At 41.4% G+C, this 20,900-nt stretch overlaps 1 protein-coding gene across 10 annotated transcripts in view; it reads left to right on the forward strand.

Moving 5' to 3' along the window:
- The window catches only part of slit2 (slit homolog 2 (Drosophila)), a 172,735-nt gene that overhangs the window by 62,884 nt on the left and 88,951 nt on the right, over nucleotides 1–20,900 (forward strand). For 2 of the 10 annotated variants that reach the window (XM_069530123.1, XM_069530114.1), the window contains exons 14-34: nucleotides 153–316; nucleotides 667–690; nucleotides 2,726–2,743; nucleotides 4,426–4,576; nucleotides 4,712–4,786; nucleotides 5,036–5,179; nucleotides 5,713–5,856; nucleotides 5,933–6,099; nucleotides 6,211–6,343; nucleotides 7,563–7,631; nucleotides 7,916–7,987; nucleotides 8,682–8,753; nucleotides 8,885–8,956; nucleotides 11,107–11,270; nucleotides 11,766–11,798; nucleotides 12,503–12,627; nucleotides 12,905–13,002; nucleotides 13,807–13,946; nucleotides 14,989–15,012; nucleotides 16,843–16,936; nucleotides 17,335–17,472. In XM_069530123.1, coding sequence (XP_069386224.1) covers nucleotides 153–316; nucleotides 667–690; nucleotides 2,726–2,743; nucleotides 4,426–4,576; nucleotides 4,712–4,786; nucleotides 5,036–5,179; nucleotides 5,713–5,856; nucleotides 5,933–6,099; nucleotides 6,211–6,343; nucleotides 7,563–7,631; nucleotides 7,916–7,987; nucleotides 8,682–8,753; nucleotides 8,885–8,956; nucleotides 11,107–11,270; nucleotides 11,766–11,798; nucleotides 12,503–12,627; nucleotides 12,905–13,002; nucleotides 13,807–13,946; nucleotides 14,989–15,012; nucleotides 16,843–16,936; nucleotides 17,335–17,472 — 2,121 coding nt within the window. The remainder of the gene's footprint in view (nucleotides 1–152; nucleotides 317–666; nucleotides 691–2,725; nucleotides 2,744–4,425; nucleotides 4,577–4,711; nucleotides 4,787–5,035; nucleotides 5,180–5,712; nucleotides 5,857–5,932; nucleotides 6,100–6,210; nucleotides 6,344–7,562; nucleotides 7,632–7,915; nucleotides 7,988–8,681; nucleotides 8,754–8,884; nucleotides 8,957–11,106; nucleotides 11,271–11,765; nucleotides 11,799–12,502; nucleotides 12,628–12,904; nucleotides 13,003–13,806; nucleotides 13,947–14,988; nucleotides 15,013–16,842; nucleotides 16,937–17,334; nucleotides 17,473–20,900) is intronic. The other 8 variants (XM_069530115.1, XM_069530117.1, XM_069530116.1 and 5 more) reach the window with 8 other exon arrangements.

A 20,900-nucleotide genomic window follows, 5' to 3' on the forward strand; every position in this document is an offset into this window, starting at 1 on the left:
TATTGTTGCTGTGTTACCAGCAAATAAATATACCCAGGACATTGCTTTACAATCGTCTTTATTGTTATAACTATGGCATATTTTGTTATAACAGCTTATGTGTGTCTTTTTGTGTGGTCTGTGTCTCGTGTGTGATGTGTGTGTTGGATCAGTCACTTAGCCCAGAACCCGTTTATCTGTGACTGCCATCTGAAGTGGCTGGCTGACTACCTGCAGGACAATCCCATCGAGACCAGCGGTGCTCGCTGCACCAGCCCGCGACGGCTCGCCAACAAACGAATCGGACAAATCAAGAGCAAGAAGTTCCGCTGCTCAGGTATAAATGCACACGCTCACACGCATGCACCACCTTATATACACACACCAGTTCTTTTTTTCTTACTATCCACACAAACACATGGATTGATGTTGAGTACAATATCCTCTCCTGTGTTTTCATTTTGTGTTTTCCTGCTGAGAATTTCCCTCGGCCTCTCTTTACTAACCTCAACTCCCTGCTTTCAGTATTTTCTGGCATCTCCCTAAAATTGTTACACACACACACACACACACACACACACACACACACACACACAAACACACACACACACACAGTACTTTCGTCTATAGTCCAGCCTTTTGTTCTCATGTTGTTTTTCACTTATAATCTCTCTGTCTCTCCATTAGCTAGAGAACAGTATTTCATTCCAGGTATTGTACACTGAGCATGTGTGTGTGTCTGAGAGTGTGTGTGTAATACACATTTTGTTCACTCATGGTGCACGGTTGCTGCCCACGCGCACACTCTTGACACTAGGAGTGACTTGCCTTGACTGACACCTTGTGAATGCTGAAACATTTTCTTTTAATGAACTGCTGTACATCATTATGCATCACGTCCAACCAGGCAGCAGATAATCACGCTCTCGTCCTTGCACCGGCTTTTTGATGGTAACCGTAACCTTGACGATGGAGCAGGGGTTGGGAACCTGTTTCCTATCAAGGGCCATTTCAGTTTTTATAACATCCTTCGCAGGCCGTTCTAAATTATTCAACACATATTTCATACTAACCTCTGTAATGCGACGGCTGGAACTGCTTCTCTTGACTTCTGATGTCAGACGGAAGTGAGGACGATGATGATGATGATGATGATGATGATGATGATGACACATTCAGTGCCATGCACGCCTTGCAAAGAAAATAATTCCTGGAAAAACTGGAAACTTCTTGTGTTGTCCATCATTGTTTTTTCAATATTTTGTGCCATACCAGTAAATGACTAGATTTGTTAAGTCAAACTTTACACTTCCTGTTTGAGCAGCGCCACAGTGGCAGTAAGGTTGTGTTCACTAAATCTCACTCTGTTTCAGAGGTTTCTGCTTGTTAGTAATTAGCTTTCTCACCAGAATGTGGTCTTGTGACAACTGCTTGTTGGACACACCAACTCCGAGCAATAACTTTACCCAAAGTCACTCGTCCTTGCAACTCATCCAGTTAAGCTGCATGTTTCTGGTTGCATTTTCTCGCTGTCTCAATGCTTTAGATTGGATTTTCATCACTGTAAACACGTCCCTCAAAGTCTTTTACTCACGACATTCTACATCTACTTTTCTTGACAGTCGCCCTGATGCTTGTCCGTGATGAAGCGTGACGGCCACACTTTTCTAGTATTGATTCAGGGGCCTGATCAAATGCTCCCCTCGGGTATATATATGGCCCAGAGACTGGAGGTTACCCACTACTGCGATAGCTCAGGTCGCTGTCAATTGGATACTGAACATGCAAAACTCTGTATGAATGAATGTATATTGGTATAGATTACATATATATAGAGAGAGAGATTACAGTGACTATATTCAACACTCCCCGCCTTGTTTCTTAGCACATTTAATGATAGCTAATGCATGAGCGTGTGTCCGCGAGCATCTGTCTGTTTCGCCCACTACAGAACATCAAAAGGTCACACTGTTACCATGCTCAGAGGGGTGCTGTAAAATATGTAAATCAGACATGCATATGAGATCAGTAGCAGGGCTAAAGGCGGTCATTACCACAGCAGCACACAGAGAAGGCATGGTGTGTGCGTTTGTGTGTATATGTGTGTGTGTTTGCACAGTCATTAACTCTGAAACTCACCAGGGGGACAGAGGTTTCAAAGCCCTGATACCACATATGGGGCAAAGCTGAATAATTTACGATCATTTGCAGCTTAAAAGTTGAATAAACATATCTCGCATTCTGTGATACAACCTTGGTAACAGGCCTTAGATTAATTTAACTAAAATTATGTCGTGTAATTTTTAAATATCTCCCTCTAACCAAATAGTCTTGGTCGTGTGAATGAATCTTCCGAAGTGATTGATGTAAAAGAAATGCACAAAACAAAATTATGCCACTATTATATTGAGGAATGAGAACTGTTCCGTTCATCCCTGTGGTTTAATTTGTGCGCTTTTTGTCACATCACGATCCCCCCCAAAATAAATTTGCATCAGTCGTTTTTCACGTGAACGAGGCCGGGGATGTGTGTCGGAGGAAAGTACCCAGCACCCTATGTCATCTTGCGCCAGCACGCTTCTCACCATTCACAACTCATTAGGTCTTTAAATGAACCTCTGCCCGGGGACTCAACTCGAAGAAAATTGCAGCGTCTTTTTATGAGTTTTCATCATTTTCTCTCCTGTTATAATAAACGAGTGAAATCCCTTCTTCTTTCTCCTACTGCCTCTCTCACACACTCAAGGAGTACACCATGTCGGCTGTAAGTAAGACACACACACACAAGCACACGTGGTTCCACCGTCAACTTCCGAATCCCTCACCTCTCGTCCCTGAGCTGGCCTCTGACCTTTGACCTCTACCACAGTGACCTTGAACCCTCCTGTAACCCCTCGTGTCTGTTTGCAAACTACATATGAATTTTACACTTGAGCACATAATGGTTCTTGTATTTCTGTCTTTGTGTGTGTGAGATTGTGTGTGTGTGTGTGTGTGTGTGTGTGTGTGTGTGTGTGTGTGTGTGTGTGTGTTCCTCGAAGTCAGGGCTTCTCTTGCCTTCAGTGCTGCTGTAACTCTCCTCCCACTGCTCCTGCTCTCCTGTGATGTGTCTGAGTGTAGAAAATGTCTTTAGATGTTCCTCGTCTCTCCTCTTTTTTTATCCCTCCTTCTCCTGCTCTTTCTTGATCACTTTACTGTACATACATGCCCATCTAATCTTATCCTCCTCTGATCCTCCTCTCCCCGCTCTGCTCATTTCAATAGATCCATTTTATAAAGTCAACCACCTGTCTGTTCCTCGCTCTCTTTTCATCCTTCATCTTACATCTTTCCTCCTAGGATTCATCTTCTGTTATCCTCATCTTTTCCTTTTTCTCTCTTACTGCTCTCCTACCCTCCTCTCTCCTCCCTCTTCTGCCCACAGCCTAATTTTCTCCTCCTCTTCTCTTTTCCCATTCCCTCCTCTTCTCTAGCCCGACTCACCTTCTCTCATCTACTTGCTCTCCTCTCATGTCCTCCCCTCTTATTCTTTCCTTCTCATCCTCTCATTTCCTCCTTTCCTACCCTTCATCTCCTCCTTTCACCTTCTTCAATCCTCAGCTTCTCAAAGCTTGTTCTCCTACCTGAAGCCTCCCCTGATGTTGCACCTCTCTTCTCCTCTTCCGGTCCTCATCCTCCTCGTCCTCTTCCTCCTCTCCCCTCTATCCTTCCCATCCCTGTGTTCCAGCGGAGGAGCAGTCAGTCAGCAGGTTGTTCCGTTGTGCTTGATCTAACCATGTGGCTGCCAGGTTCCGATAGTGGAACATGGTTCTGTCAAGCACCATGGAACGGCCCTGCGATACCCTGCAGCATGGCCAAGACACAAGAGACAGCAATCTCCCCTCACCCCAGCAACCTCTGTGTGTGTGTCTGTGTGTGTAAGAGAGAGAGAGTGTGTCTGTGTGTGTGTGTGTGTGTGTGTGTGCGCACAGTTTGATAGATGACTACTTGGGTGTGTGTAAGCATTTTTCCGCTGTGATTGAATTTTTGATGCTCTTCTGTTTGTGTTGTGGTTCCTAACACTAACAGTCACTTTGCCGTCTGACAGGACAGAGAAACTCCAGTGTTTGTTCTCGTGTGTGTGTGCCTGTATACATGTCTCCATCTTGACAGTTTGTATGTCTTGTGGACTTGGCTGCCTGAAGCTCATGAGTAATGTTGCATATGATCATAATCAGCAATGTTTTTCGAACATCTTTGGTTCATTTGGAAAAACACCCACCCCCCCGCTCCCGACCAAAAGCAGCACAGCCTGTCTGCAATGTCTCAAAATTCCCTTGTTGTGTCACGACCTTAACTTTGGCCGCCCGCAGAGTTTGTGTTGGAAGCCGTACCAGTAAATGCTGGGACCGGGATTGTTTACGTGGTGAGGGCGTGCAGTGACACTGTGGCTGTGATTGTGACCAGGTACTGAGGATTACCGCAGCAAGCTCGGAGCCGACTGCTTCGCCGACTTGGCCTGCCCCGAGAAGTGTCGCTGCGAGGGCACCACGGTCGACTGCTCCAACCAGAAACTCATCAAAATACCAGATCACATTCCTCAGTACACCGCAGAACTGTGAGTCAAGCTGGATTTGTGTCGCATAAAAGCATATCTGTGTGTCGGCCTTCATCTTCTCCTCCTCTGTCTGTATTTATTCGATTGTTCTCTCTCTCTTTGTCTCGGACCACCTCCTCTCTCCTCTGTTCTCAGGCGTCTCAACAACAATGAATTCACTGTGCTGGAGGCGACGGGGATCTTCAAGAAGTTGCCTCAGCTGAGGAAGATGTGAGTCAGACGTGTTGTAAACGTAACATGTGGTTGTGTGAAAGTCAAACTCAGGTCAAACTATGATTGTACACATGAAATGAAAGTGAACCATTTGTGTAGTGAACTCACTGCTCCCATCTTTATGTTTCCCTCTTGCTGCCTTTGTCCTCATCTCGTCCTCTCTACTTCTTTCTTCTCTCTCTCTCTCGTTGTCACTCTTTTTATCCTCACTACACCTTTCTTGCTCCTGCCTCCCACTCCCTGCAGTAACCTGAGCAATAACCGTATCACTGACATAGAGGAGGGGACATTTGAAGGAGCCTCAGGGGTCAACGAGTTGATTCTAACCTCCAACAAACTGGAGAACGTACACCACCGCATGCTGAAGGGACTGAGTGGCCTCCGCACACTGTGGGTACACACACAAAATGCATATGTAATCTAGTTATCATGTCATGTATGCATAATATTCAGATACACTGCACTCTTGTAAACACAAATATAAAAACGTGAACTCAGGTTTACAATCCATTAGAGAGTATAAGGGCCATGTTGAAGAACAAAACGGAGAAGATTTTTGAGAATAGGTCATTATATAACGAGAAACTGTAATATAATAATATGAGAATATTATAGAAATATTGAGAAACTTTTTTTAAGGAAATAAGCTGCAAATGTCTTACCACCGATTTAACTTTTATCTCATAAAAGTACAACTTCATTCTTGAAAAATGAAATAGACATTTTCATAAAACTTTTTTGCAAAAATTCAGTTGTTAAATTATGAGTTTTTTCTTGTAACATTGTGACTTTATTCTCAAAATCTTATAATTTTTACCAACATGGCACTAATACTCTAAATATCTGTTTTTTTTGTATAATTAATCATGTTTTGTGTGTGTGTGTGTGTGTGTGTGTGTGTGTGTGTGTGTGTGTGCGAGTAGCATGCTGAGGAGCAATCGTCTCAGCTGTGTGAGTAACAGCAGCTTCGTGGGGTTGAGCTCCGTGCGTCTCCTGTCACTCTATGACAACCAGATCACCTCTATGAACCCTGGAGCCTTTGACACACTGCACTCCCTGTCCACGCTGTGAGTACACTCATACTAATGTAGGAAAATATAGTGGCACACAATGTGTTTCTAAAAACTCCTCTGTGTTCTGCAGAAATCTTCTGGCCAATCCCTTCAACTGTAACTGTCACCTGGCTTGGCTCGGTGATTGGCTGAGGAGGAAACGCATCGTCACTGGTAACCCTCGCTGCCAGAGCCCTTACTTCCTGAAGGAGATCCCCATCCAGGACGTAGCTGTCCAGGACTTTGCGTGTGAAGATGGTGAGACGGCACACGGTTATCTGCAACATCTGCAGCTCTGACACATTCTTTATTAGTTATTCATCCAAACCTTTCATTTTTCTTTTCCATCTGTTCATTCGTCCTCACCAGGTAACGATGAGAACAGCTGTTCTCCGGTGCTGAGGTGTCCAGCAGAGTGCTCCTGTCTGGACACTGTGGTGCGCTGCAGCAACAAGGGTCTCAGCATGCTGCCCAAAGGCCTCCCCAAAGAGACCACTGAGCTGTGAGTTTAGGACCAACACAACACGTATCACAAACTGGTTTAACAATCATAGAAAGGCTCGCATATGAGATGCGGCCTCACTGTAGCTCAGATTGGACATTTTATTTCTGTCCTGTGAAAACAATACGTCTCAGTGCTGGTGGTGGTGTTTCACTGTCTCCTGTGGGGAATGTGATCCTGCCCATATTAACAAAGTCTTAATTAATGTGCAGGATAATTAGAGGAATGTCACAAAGTGAAGTAGAAACAATTGTCATTCATGCATGTGTGTATGTGTGTGTATTTGTGTGTCTATCTATCTTTGTGACTATTAGAGCAAACAGAGCGAGGACATTTTTTGGAAAGTGAGGACCTTTTGGTCGGTTCTCACGATGTCAATGGGCCATTTGAAGATCAAGACTTGATTTCAGGGTTAAGCTTGAAATTGTGAGGGTTGGGTTTAGGCGATTAGTTGTAATGGTTATATAGGCAATATTTACTGCTAGATTTATGACATCGTGAGGCAGCGTGGAATCATGGGTGTTGGTGTCTTCCTTACCATTACATAGAAAATTCTACCTGATGCAACTCAGGCTCAAATCATGTTCACAGATGAGGTTTTGTATTAGAGTTTTATTCAAGTTACACAGAAAATAGCAATAAATGATCATGATCATCACTGGCTAGCAGAGTGTTTTTCCCGCGTCATGCGTCATTTGCCCCAGAAGTTACAGCAGAGCTGGACGAAGCTAGTAAACAGTAAAGCTGATTTGACAATTAAGAGACGACCAAAAAGAAATCACCCGTTACCTTGAATAAAATTGGAGATTTCTTAAATCTAGTTGTGTTTTGACATTTTAATAAAGAACTATAACATATTATTCCTTAAAGGTTGGAGTAAGTGGCGAGGGAATGTATTATGTCCCCACAGAGATAGAAGTATGTGTGTGTGTGTGCATGCATGTGTGGCTGTACTGTATTAGGATGCCAGTGGGGATATTAAACTCCAGTGTTTATTATGGCTCGAGCCGTAATGACTGCTCACACTGCTGGAGATGAGGAATTTCCCACATGGTTAAATAACTTAATTTTCTCCCTTCTCATTTTCTCTTTTTCTCTCTCTCTCTCTTTCTTTTTCCAATCCTCCTCACATCGTCCACATTTTTCTTTATTTATCTCCCCTCTGTTTTCCACACCGCCTCTCACTCTGTGCCCTACTCCCTCTCCCTCCGTCACTCAGGTACCTGGATGGTAACCACTTCACTCAGGTTCCTGCGGAGCTCTCTGAATACAAACACCTAACGTTGATGTAAGTCTCACCCACAGAGGACAGACAGCCCACACGTACACTCACACATCCAGAATCACACAGTTATGATGAAATCGTGACTTGGCCTGTTTCCTGCTCTCTGCTCTTATGAAGACTGACACTAACTGTCAGTCAGTGCTCAGTTTTGATTTAACCTGTTTGACCCTGATGTGGGTGTGATATTGGACTAAAGAAGAATATTAAGCACTGCACATTGTCTTTGTATGTGTGTGCGTTTGTTTATGCATGTGTGTTTTATGTATCAATTATTGTTTCCTTTTCAGTGACTTGAGTAACAACCAGATCAGCACATTGTCCAACCACAGCCTCAGTAACATGTCCGAGCTGCTTACCCTGTGAGTCTGGCTTTATCAGTCCCTTTGCAAAGTGTGTGTGTGTGATATTGTCATAGTCTGTGTAATTTACTAATAAACAAGACAAAGATGCCCTCAATCATATAAGAAATTGAAGTAGAATGGCACTCAGTACAATGATTATCAAGAAACCATGAAATATTCCTGGGAAATCAATGAAATTGTTGAAAAACAGTCACAATAATAAATAAGTTAAAAAACAAATCCTTGATCCACATTAAAATTGCTGGGTTCTTTCCTGACCCATACTACATCCTTCCACCAAGTTTTGTGGTAATCTGTCCTTAAGCTTTTGTGAAATTCTGCTAAGTAAACAGACAAAAACAAAACAAGACATAAACATGGTTGAGGTAATCAGGACTTCTTTAGCACCATATTTATTTTACCAAAGGACCAACTTTTTTTGGTGACTGGGGCTAAAAAAGAATGCCTGCGCAACATGAATTTGTTTGTGCTTGTAAGAGATGCATATGTTTACTGTGTGTGTGTGTGTGTGTGTGTTTCTGAATGGATAAATGCATTTGTTCCAGCAAGTGTGTTAAATTGTGAGTCTGTTAGCTCGACTGCTTTGCTCAGTGGAGTCATAAAACAGGATTGTGATATGAAATAGCTTGCTGCATTGAAAAAGGATTTCTGCATTTGTCTCCATGCCAACATGCTTGTTCTGTATGTAAAGAATCCTCAGCTACAACCGTCTGCGGTGTATCCCTGTGAGAGCGTTCGATGGACTCAAGTCTCTACGTCTGCTGTGAGTATCTGTCCTGATGCCACACAGGCGACCACTGATGAACATCGTACAGACTAATGCTGAAGAAACGATCCAGACTCTATGTTTCTGATCACTTTTCATTTCCTCTTCATCCTCTTACCTCGACATAGGTCTCTCCATGGTAATGACATATCACTGATACCAGAGGGAGCCTTCAAAGATCTGTCATCACTTTCCCACTTGTGAGTAATGTAAAAACACTCTCATCACTCTTCTTGTCTTATTTTGATTTGAGTGTCTACCTCTCTACGTGCCGTAGCATTGCAAAACAATATCACAAGAGTTTCTGTCATCCTCTGAATGAAAAATGAAATGAAAAAAATCTGTTCAGTGATGCTTGTTAGTAAATGAATCAATCAAAAAATGTAGCTGATCATCTAAACCCGCTCCTTCTCTCTGTTCCCTTCATTCAGAGCAGTTTACACCTGGATGCCTCTCTTTTGTCTATTGGCAATTTGCTATGGAAATTAAATTGTGGTGTGGGTGTATGTTTCCCAGTCATTGCAGCTACAACAGTAAAACAGTCTTTGGAGACTTTTACTTTTCTAGATAATGGATTTTGGGATTTTGAAGAAAATTTGCTAAATTGATTGTTCTGCAAAAATGGGTTTACACCACCAAATAGAGACTGAAGCCAATATTATATAGAACAACATTCAGATAAGCAATGAACACGGGAGACATGGTCCAAACTTAGAGGGGCACTCAGTACATATCTTCACCAAGGCCCAAAAGTCTCCATATGAGACCATATTAAAGTCAATGGATGCAGATGTTTAGTTATCATTCCACTAAACATCACATTCTCATCGACCAAGGAAATGAAGACCTAAAATTATTTGTTTCATACAATATTACCTATTTCCAAGCAGTGTGAGAGGAGAGTGTTACATACTGGAGGGAACAAAGTGAGGGAATAGTTGTCTCTGCCTGGAGGCGCTCCCCAGGATCAGCACCATGGATAGAGCCTGTGACAGGCTGCTGCTTTTTGATCCAAACTGCAGACGACAGAAAATGAGTCTATTACTTTAATGTCTATTTCAAGCCTGCAATTGTCTCTAACTTCCCTCTTGACCACTTTAATAGTTCAGTTAGAGACACTTACACAAAGGAACTGTCGTTTATCAAAAATGGTCCTACAGTTAGATTCAACTCCGTGGGGGAGTTCTGACAGAATCCAAGCAGCAATTTGTCACAGATCAAACCGACAGGTGGAGAATCAGATGACCAGGAAACGCTGAGGTTACTGCAGGCGGGTTGGAGGGGCGGGATCTGAAATGAGAGGGCAGTTTGTGAAAATGGCAAAGGGTAATGAATAACTGAGGGCAAAACACTAATGGACTGTGACAGAGTGATGATTCTGCTGTGAGAGCTATAGTCCCCCATCATGAGTACATACACGAAATATAAAGTGTAACTGTGCACCAGTGAACATGTAACACTAGGCAGATAAGGCAGAGGTTGGAGTGGAAGACAAAAGATTTAGCAAAGAAACCAGCAGAAACTAAAACTGGCTACACCTGCATGCATGATGTGACTGCTAATTAGTAGCAAACTAGCTAATGGATCAGCCAATCAAAGTATCAAAGTAGCCAAGCATGAATGAATCACCTAGAGAAAAAACGTTCCATTAAAATTCCTCTGCGCCGGCGATAGCCAGCGACCACATTCTGTGGGAATTTCTTCAAATTTGGTTAAAAATAATAATATAATATATAAAAATATTCACATTGACTCAAAGATGATGAACTGGTTAGATTTGGGTGGTCAAAGTTCAAAGGTCACAGAACATGTTTTTTTGTCCTCCTGAACATGATATCTTAATTCTGCTGGAATTTCTTCACATTTTGAACAGAATCAAAAATGATCTGATTAAATTTCGGTGGTCAAAGGTCATGGTGGTCTCATATGAGTCTGGAAAAAAATGTACGTAGACCGAAACTGCACTGTTGGCGGAGGCATAGAACTGTAGGGTGCTAATTCTAGTTTATACTCCTCTTAGACTTAGAGTTAGGAGACATCGAGCATCTGCACTAACATTCATTTTGACAGTGAAGTAACACAGTTCATGTGACGTGTTTAAAGTCCTGTCAGCGTGAGACACATGATCATTACAATCACAGCTATTTGTTGTGGAAATAAACCACAGCTTCACATTTATCTCGTCAGTGATGTGTAGTTCAGTCTGGCAGTATTTAGACACATTTTCTCTTCTTTGTGGCTCAGTTCTCCAGCTCAGTTGATCTGAAAAGAAACAGTGACACATGCAGATTTTCCCAGTGAAGTCTGTTTATATGTCTAAACATTGTTCTCACTCTGCTGTGGCTGACAGGGCTCTTGGTGCCAACCCTCTGTACTGTGACTGCCACATGCAGTGGCTGTCAGACTGGGTGAAGAGCGGCTACAAGGAGCCTGGCATCGCCCGCTGTGCCGGGCCTGGGGACATGACCGACAAACTGCTGCTCACCACGCCGTCCAAGAAGTTCACCTGCACAGGTAAACACAGGCTGTCACATGCTTATAGAAGTGAAATAACCCAGGAGCAAATGCCAACATATTGATGCACACTTTCACATGAAGTGTAAATATGCATTTTATTATTTGTCCAAAACCATAAGAATACACTCACAGCACACAGGTATTATTCTATTATTATTATATATATAAAATATAAATATACATTTATGTATCATATGAATATGAGGACATTTGATAAGGACTCCAAATGGAGTTACCACTGTCCAATGAAAACCATGTATTCTATTTTTATGGAAAAAAGGAAAATCATCTTGTTCTAATATTTGAAGTAAATAAATTGCAGTATGAACTACAATAAATTGAATAAAATGTATATCTAACAATTTCTAAAATTTCTTGTTAGCATGATCTTGGCTGTTACACACTGCTACTAACTTTCTACCTTATTATGTCACATTAACCATGAACACATGACTAAAACCTATTTTTGACCTAATCTAACTGACACACTAGAAGTCCCGGGGCCTTGTGGTTTACTGGTGCCAGGTAAAGTAGCCACTCATATCCCAGTACTTCCTCCTCGGTCTCTCCTGACGCTCCCCACCCGGTGTTCCTCCTTTTTTAAACCCTGATCAGACTGAACCGCTCTCTTCTTCCCTTTTTAGCCCTCGTGTTCTCACCGGCATTGTTTGTCCCGACTGTTAAATGTTGATGTTTTGTAATAAGACCCGGGATATGTCTGTCTTCTGTACGTATCATGGTCCTGCTATAGACAATCTGTTATTTTTCTCATTTATAACCTAGTAACATACCTGCAACTCTTTCTTCTAAAAGCATTATCTCACCTCATATTATAGTCAAGGTAATAATATACTATAGTATAATGTTATATTGAAAAAATGCATTCAAATGTATTATATAATTCAAATGGAAACGTCAAAAAACAACACAAAATACGAATTATTCTTAAAAAAGTTGACATTTGGAAAAAAATAATTTAAGCAGGTCCCTGAAAGTGTACAGTCGTCTCAGTGTATTATTGAACCTGTCTATTCTGACTCGTCAGAGTATGTAACACTTAGGTCTCTCTGTTTGTTGTGTGTGTTGTGTGTGTTTTGTTTGTGTGTGTGTGTGTGTGTGTATGTGTATGTGTATGTGTATGTGTATGTGTATGTGTATGTGTATGTGTATGTGTGTGTGTGTGCGTGTGTGTGTGTGTGTGTTTGGGTTGGTGTGTTTCCATCACACAGGTCCAGTAGACATGAGTATCCAGGCTAAGTGTGAGCCCTGCCTGTCCAACCCCTGCAAGAACGACGGCACCTGCTCCAATGACCCTGTGCACTATTACCGCTGCACCTGCCCCTATGGATTCAAGGTGCAAACACCAGATGGAAATGGAAAACCAAACATTGTTGTATTCACTTGCTCAAGCGTCTTTCCTAATCATGAGTGTTCTGTGTAACGTCTGCCTGCTTTTACACCAATCTATGGATAGGACCCTTTTTGGCATTTCAAAACCATACACTGTGCAAACTTAAACACAAATGATGCACATACTTGGAATTTATGATAATAAGCTATTGTTGCACTTTAAAAGCACTAAAAAGTGTGTGTGTGCGTTTGTGTGTCTGTTTGGTTTTTTGTGTACGTAGGGCCCAAACTGTGAGGAGCCCATTCACGCCTGCATTGGTAACCCCTGCCAGAACGGTGGAACCTGCCATCTGAAGGAAGGAGAAGGGAGTAACTTTTGGTGAGAAACCTTGTTAGAATTTATTATCAGAAAATCTCCAGTTCAAACTGGGGGAAGGAAGTAAGACATGAGCATGACTATATGGTGACAATATGGTGAATCATGTAAAAGACATGAGAGAGCAGGTATCGATATCAATAAACCTGTAGCACTGGAGAACACAGTTACAGACATATTGTAGCATATGACCTCTGGACCTTCAGCAAATAACTCCATCAGTGATGCTGCCCCTCTAATGACAGATGGGGGTGAATTTACAGGAGGTAAATTGCTCATCGGACCAGTTTTGTCTTCAGTCTTTCTCCTCCTGCTGTGAGAATCACCTTCTCTTCATTAGGCTGCTTAGTTCTGACTGGAGGGAAGCTAATGCCTGTCTGCTCTCTCCGAGCAGATTTCTACCTCCTACACAGACATTTAGATTGGGCCAAGAGCACAGCTCCTCTTGTTTCTCTCTCTCTGTCTCTTCTGTTACTTTTTTCATTTCAGTCTTTCTCTGTATTTTCTGTATTTCCATCTTAATTCATTTTCTTTTCCTTCTCTGGTTTGGAGGGTGAAATATTCAACGTGACGAACTGTCGCTGACTATATAATGAGATATTCATCTTCTTGACTGTGTGCCGCATAAGAGCTCTTTATTAGACTCATAATATACCACTCTGTGTGTGTTGGTGTAGAGTCATTAACCTGAGTGCAAGTTACAGAGTATAGACACGTTCACGTTAACAGAATAATGCAGGGTTCTGTATGTCGCTCTGCATGCATTTGATTTATCCATTGTGTGTGTTTGTCACTGTGTATTTACAGGTGTGTGTGTCCAGAGGGCTTCGAAGGCGATGCTTGTGAGATCAACATCGATGACTGTGAAGACAACGACTGTGAGAACAACTCCACCTGTGTTGATGGAATCAACAACTACACATGCATGTGCTCCCCAGAATACACAGGTAACACATGTAGAGTTATGCAGTGGGAGGTGTAACCAGCAAAGTGTTTCTCTCTGTCCCATATTCACATTTCATTTGCTCCTTTAAACAATATCCTCAATGTTACTTCACACAGAAATTAGATAATACAGCCACCCTGCAGATTGTCATCTTAATTTCTCACAATTCATATTTTGTCATGTTGGTCGGTGGATGGGTCTTAATAGTCAAGATTAGTTTCAGAGCACAGTTAAAAGATGAAATAGTTTTAAAAGTTTTAAAAATTAAATTAAATTGCAACTAACCAGCGTCTGTTTCCATGGAGATGAAGCCAGTAAGAGGTGGTAATCTGGCTGCAGCAAATTCAAAATAATTAGTCTGAGAATAAAAGAGGCTCCGATGTCACTGAATTCATCCTATGTTGCCCCCATAATTAGTTGATTCTCTTAAGATCCACTTTTTGGAATAAGCAAATTACATGTACAGTAATATTAATCTATTAATTTATTTCATTTTAAAAGGTTTATTTATACAATGTTATTGTCATTTTAAAAGTATCCAGTAATCCAATCCCACTTGACTCCCTAAAAGTAATCAATGACGCCTTGGGACACTCAAAACTCCAAGACATCATGTTCTCCACCAACCCCTCAGATATACATATAATTCCAAGCCATTTAATTTTTTTAATATCAAGAAGCATTTGAAGATATTTTCTAATGCAAACATTATTTTTTATATAGAAGTGCCCTTGCTCTGAGCCACTTCTCTATAGGACAAATGAATGGAACTTTACTTCCTCTCTCTCTCTGCAGCTCTGTTAGGTCCCGTGAATCGTACATACACAGATAGAGAAAATGATCATGTGTTTTCTGACTAACGCTGGCCTGTTGCTACTTGTTTGTCTGCTTTTGCACTGTGCTAATCATCTCTGACAGCTAACCTTTGTGGCGGTGTTCTCTCTCTCTCTCTCTCTGTCTCTCGCTGTCTTGTGTTTTTTTCCTGTCTCGCTCTGCTTTCGATCATCTATCTTCGTGTGTGTGTGTGTTTTCTGTGGTTGCAGCTGCTACCAATGAGGTGGAGAGAGGTTAGTCTGTTCTTCTCTCTGTCCCTCCTGTCCCTCTCTCTCTCCTTCTTTCCTTCCATCCTTCCTTGGTTTCCTTCCTTCCCTCATTTCCTGTGCTTTATCCACGCTCCTCAGAAATGTGACACCACCACAGAGTTAACCTACTGTATGCAGTCACGCTCCATGTTAGCTGTGCATGTCCATGATGTTCAGACAGACCGCTGAGTTTTCATGCTCTCAGATATCTGTGGTTATTCTGCTTGCTTCTTTATGTACACATGTCACTACCATACTAAATTGTTTGGTATGTTCCAGGTAAACAATTTGGTAAGAGGAGAAGACTGATGATATTCTATATTCTTGTTATTGTCTCATGAACAAAACAAAACCAGCAACGTGTTGTTTCAATAATTTCCAGTTTCCACAGCCTGTTTGTGGAACTCAGCCCCAAATGACTAACATTTTTAACTAAGCTTGAATTTGGAAAATAAAAGAAACTAAAATGGGACTCAACCCAATAGTCCCCTTAAATTCAATCAAGCTGCACCAAATTACAGACACTCATAAGTATCAGTGCTTTAATATGGCAGATGTTTTTCTATAAGATCCATTAATTACTCCCTGGGAATTGGTTAAAAAAAGAGAAAAGAAAGTGATTCAAACATTTCTTGATCTGCGCATTTGTCCGAATTAAAGCCAAAATTTAAAGGGATTCTTCTTTCGGCCACGTCCAATCCTTCCACCTAGTTTGAAGAAAATCGGTTTGGCAGTTTTTTCATATTCCTGCCGACAGACATAAATAACCTATAAATAACCTCTGTGGCAGAGGTAAAAGCAAAGTAATCTGATAACCTCAGTTAAAGAAATACAAAAATGATTGATCCCTTCACCAAGTTTTGTGGAAATGTGTTTATAATAATCCTGCTTAAAGATAAACCAACTAGAATGGCACTCAGTAGAGCATTTACCTCTGCGAATGCTGAACAGTTTCATTAAATTCAATCAAGCTGCACCTTTTATACACTCACAGATACTAGTTCTGTACATGTGAACTATGATTTATTATTTTTAAAAACGAGCACTGTCCTGGCAGTGAATTAACATGTCATATTGCAGCAGTGTTGCTCATGCAAATCACAAATTTGAACTTGTTTGTTGTGGACCGAGAAACAAGCAGTCACAGTCATCCGTTCTCTTAATGGCTGCAGTTATGTCTTTATTAAAGCCATTTAAAGGTGCAGTCAACATTTCTAAATCCAATAAACTGGGTGAAAGAAGACGCCTTCTGTTCAATTACAAACTATATTAGGATTAGACTTTATTAAGACTTTATTAGGTCTAATCTTCCTCTGAATAAAGTAGCACAGTAACTACTGAGATAGAGGATCCGGAGCATAAAAATGCAAACACATCTCTCATCGTCTGCTCACACGTTCACATTCGATCACGTAATTATTTGCAGTCAACTCGTAATGTCAGGAGTTTTGGTTTATTCCCCGGTGCCTCATCAGTGCTTCATTTGGAGTTCAGAGTTTCAGCAGCATCACGATACACTTGGGACTATCGTCAGGACTATGACATTCCCAGAGATGGGATCATTTATCAGACCGCTGTGTTGGTTCTGGCCACAAGAGAGTCATTTATCATCAAAGTACACACCCATACAGCACACTGCTGTACAAGCAGTGCAGACACATACAGCACTAAGCAGAAACACACTGTGAGGGAGTTGGGAAACATTGAGATGTTTTATATTATAATTTCTCTCATTAATGCTGATGGTATGCACAGTAATGAAAAGGTGTCTGGATGATTTGTTTATGTGTCTCTGCACTTTGTGTGTGTTCCCAGGGGAGCTGTGTGAAGAGAAACTGGATTTCTGTGCTCCGGAGCTGAACCCGTGTCAGCACGACTCAAAGTGCATTTTGAGCCCACAGGGATACAAGTAAGTGGGCTACGCACACACACACACACACACACACACACACACACACACACACACACACACACACACACACACACACACACACAGACACACTCTTATGAATACGGCATGAAGACATGTGTCCAATTGGAGAGTTGATGGAGTGAAGTTGATGGTGTGTGTGTGTGTGTGTGTGTGTGTGTGAGTGTGTGTGTGTGTGAGTGTGTGTGTGTGTGTGTGTGTTCATCAGGCAATCAGGCTTTTTCAAACATAATGTCTATATGTCTATTTTATATTTGGATGGATGGAGGGATGGATGAATAGATTTATAGATAGATAGATAGACTGTGGATTAAAGATCAATACCAACAAGCATTTCTCTCTGTATGTGTGTGTGTGTCTGTTTGTGTGTACTGTAGATGTGAGTGCACTCCAGGTTACGTAGGTGAGCACTGTGAGCTGGATTTTGACGACTGTGAAGAGAACAAGTGTCAGAACGGAGGTCAGTGCATTGATGCCGTCAACGGATACACCTGCATCTGTCCAGAGGGATACAGGTGAGGGACACATCTCAATTCACACTCAATCACATGTTTGCTACATGATAATTATGTTGCATGACTGACTTAATGATACTTACTTTTTATTATTTCTAAAATATTCTATTAGATGGTCGGGGAATATTTTTCATATATAGATATTGTATTTTTGTATGACAAAAAGTTAAATGATACATTGCTATACACCATGCTGTACATCTTTATAGTGTTTGGTGTTGGATGGTCTCCCCCTTGTGTATATTGCCTGTTACTGCAATGAATACTTTCTCTAACTTGTGGTAAACTGTGGTACTTGTGGGAGAAGGAACTACTTAAAATAAAACTTTTAATGTGCTTGTTACACTATTCAAAAATCACAAAAACACATTGTTTATACAAAGAGGGGACAATGAAATTTAGAATAAGAAAAGAGTGAATAAAAAAGCTTTCTCAACTCAGATGTCTGACAATACTCACTTTTGAAAATTATAATAAATAAAATACATTTTAAGTTGATAACAGAAATAAATAAAGCATAATTTCAAAGACACAAAATTCCAGTTTACTTTTAATTTTCTCGAAGTCCACAGGCAGTACAATGAAGTTGTTAAAAGGTAATAGTTTTGAGTAGGGTTAGGGTTAATGTAAGGGTTAGGGTAAGGGTTCATGTTAGGGTTCATATTAGGGTCAGGGTTGTGATTAGGGTTAGGGATGAATACCCATTGGAAATCAAGATATTCTTCAATAACTTATTTTCTGAAGGTCATAGAGACTTGGAAGTTGGTTTCATGTCCACTAATGTGGATATGCCCGATCCATTGGTACCACCCCCGAGCTACTACGACCTTTGGAAGAAGTGAAACCACTGAATCTGAAAAAAAAATTACAAGATATTTTTGAATAACTTTTTTTCTGAACGTCATAGAAATTTGGGCATTTCAGGATTAATGAAGGGTAGCCTGTCACACAACCACACCGAATTTCAGCATGTTTCGAGGAAGCAGTGCAGAGTTATTCACCCTATGGTGAATATGGGTTAGGGTTGTAATTAGGGTTAGGGTTGCAATGAGGGTTAGGGTTAGGGTTGTGATTAGGGTTAGGGTTAGGGATGAAAACCCACTGGAGATCAAGATATTCTTCAATAACTTTTTTTCTGAAGGTCATAGAGATTTGGAAGTTGGTTCCATCTCCACTAATGTGGGTATGCCCGATCCATTGGTACCACCCCCGAGCTACTACGACCTTTGGAAGTGGTGAAACCACTGAATCTGAAAACAAAATTACAAGATATTTTTGAATAACTTTTTTTCTGAACGTCATAGAAACTTGGGCATTTCAGGATTGATGAAGGGTAGTCTGTCACACAACCACACCGAATTTCAGCATGTTTCGAGGAAGCAGTGCAGAGTTATTCACCCTATGGTGAATATGGGTTAGGGTTGCAATTAGGGTTAGGGTTAGGGTTGCAATTAGGGTTAGGGTTAGGGTTGCTATTAGGGTTAGGGTTAGGGATGAATACCCATTGGAGCTCAAGATATTCTTCAATAACTTTTTTCTGTAGGTCATAGAGACTTGGAAGTTGGTTCCATCTCCACTAATGTGGCTATGCCCGATCCATTGGTACCACCCCCGAGCTTCTACGACCTTTGGAAGGGGTAGGGTTAGGGTTGTGATTAGTGTTTGATTTTTTGGTTGTGATTAGGGTTAGGGTAAGGGATGAAAACCTACAGGAGTTCAAGATATTGTTCAATAACTTTTTTTTAGAAGGTCATAGAGACTTGGAAGTTGGTTCCATCTCCACTAATGTGGCTCTGCCCGATCCATTGGGACCATCCCCGAGCTTCTACGAGCTTCGGAAATGGTGAAACCACCAAATCTATAAAAAAAAGTACAAGGTATTTTTGAATAACTTTTCTTCTGAAAGTCCTAGAGACTTGTGCATTTCATGATTAATAAAGGGTGGCCTGCCACACAAGCACACCGAATTTCAGCACGTTTCGAGCAAGCAGCGCGGAGTTATTCCAATTAATCCCTAATATGGGTTAGGGTTGCAATTAGGGTTAGGGTTAGGGTTAGGGTTGCAATTAGGGTTAGGGTTAGGGTTGTGATTAGGGTTAGGGTTAGGGTTGCTATTAGGGTTAGGGTTAGGGATGAATACCCATTGGAGCTCAAGATATTCTTCAATAACTTTTTTTCTGTAGGTCATAGAGACTTGGAAGTTGGTTCCATCTCCACTAATGTGGCTATGCCCGATCCATTGGTACCACCCCCGAGCTTCTACGACCTTTGGAAGGGTTAGGGTTAGGATTGTGATTAGTGTTTGATTTTTTGGTTGTGATTAGGGTTAGGGTTAGGGATGAAAACCTATAGGAGTTCAAGATATTGTTCAATAACTTTTTTTCTTAAGGTCATAGAGACTTGGAAGTTGGTTCCATCTCCACTAAAGTGGCTCTGCCCGATCCATTGGGACCATCCCTGAGCTTCTACGAGCTTCGGAAATGGTGAAACCACCAAATCTATAAAAAAAAGTACAAGATATTTTTGAATAACTTTTCTTCTGAAAGTCCTAGAGACTTGTGCATTTCATGATTAATAAAGGGTGGCCTGCCACACAACCACACCGAATTTCAGCACGTTTCGAGCAAGCAGCGCGGAGTTATTCCAATTAATCCCTAATATGGGTTAGGGTTGCAATTAGGGTTAGGGTTAGGGTTAGGGTTGCTATTAGGGTTAGGGTTAGGGATGAATACCCATTGGAGCTCAAGATATTCTTCAATAACCTTTTTTCTGTAGGTCATAGAGACTTGGAAGTTGGTTCCATCTCCACTAATGTGGCTATGCCCGATCCATTGGTACCACCCCCGAGCTTCTACGACCTTTGGAAGGGGTAGGGTTAGGGTTGTGATTAGTGTTTGATTTTTTGGTTGTGATTAGGGTTAGAGTTAGGGATGAAAACCTATAGGAGTTCAAGATATTGTTCAATAACTTTTTTTCTGAAGGTCATAGAGACTTGGAAGTTGGTTCCATCTCCACTAAAGTGGCTCTGCCCGATCCATTGGGACCATCCCCGAGCTTCTACGAGCTTCGGAAATGGTGAAACCACCAAATCTATAAAAAAAAGTACAAGATATTTTTGAATAACTTTTCTTCTGAAAGTCCTAGAGACTTGTGCATTTCATGATTAATAAAGGGTGGCCTGCCACACAACCACACCGAATTTCAGCACGTTTCGAGCAAGCAGCGCGGAGTTATTCCAATTAATCCCTAATATGGGTTAGGGTTGCAATTAGGGTTAGGGTTAGGGTTAGGGTTGCTATTAGGGTTAGGGTTAGGGATGAATACCCATTGGAGCTCAAGATATTCTTCAATAACTTTTTTTCTGTAGGTCATAGAGACTTGGAAGTTGGTTCCATCTCCACTAATGTGGCTATGCCCGATCCATTGGT

This window comes from Paralichthys olivaceus, chromosome 8 (genome assembly GCF_024713975.1).
Source record: "Paralichthys olivaceus isolate ysfri-2021 chromosome 8, ASM2471397v2, whole genome shotgun sequence".
In the NCBI taxonomy this organism is placed as follows: domain Eukaryota; kingdom Metazoa; phylum Chordata; class Actinopteri; order Pleuronectiformes; family Paralichthyidae; genus Paralichthys; species Paralichthys olivaceus.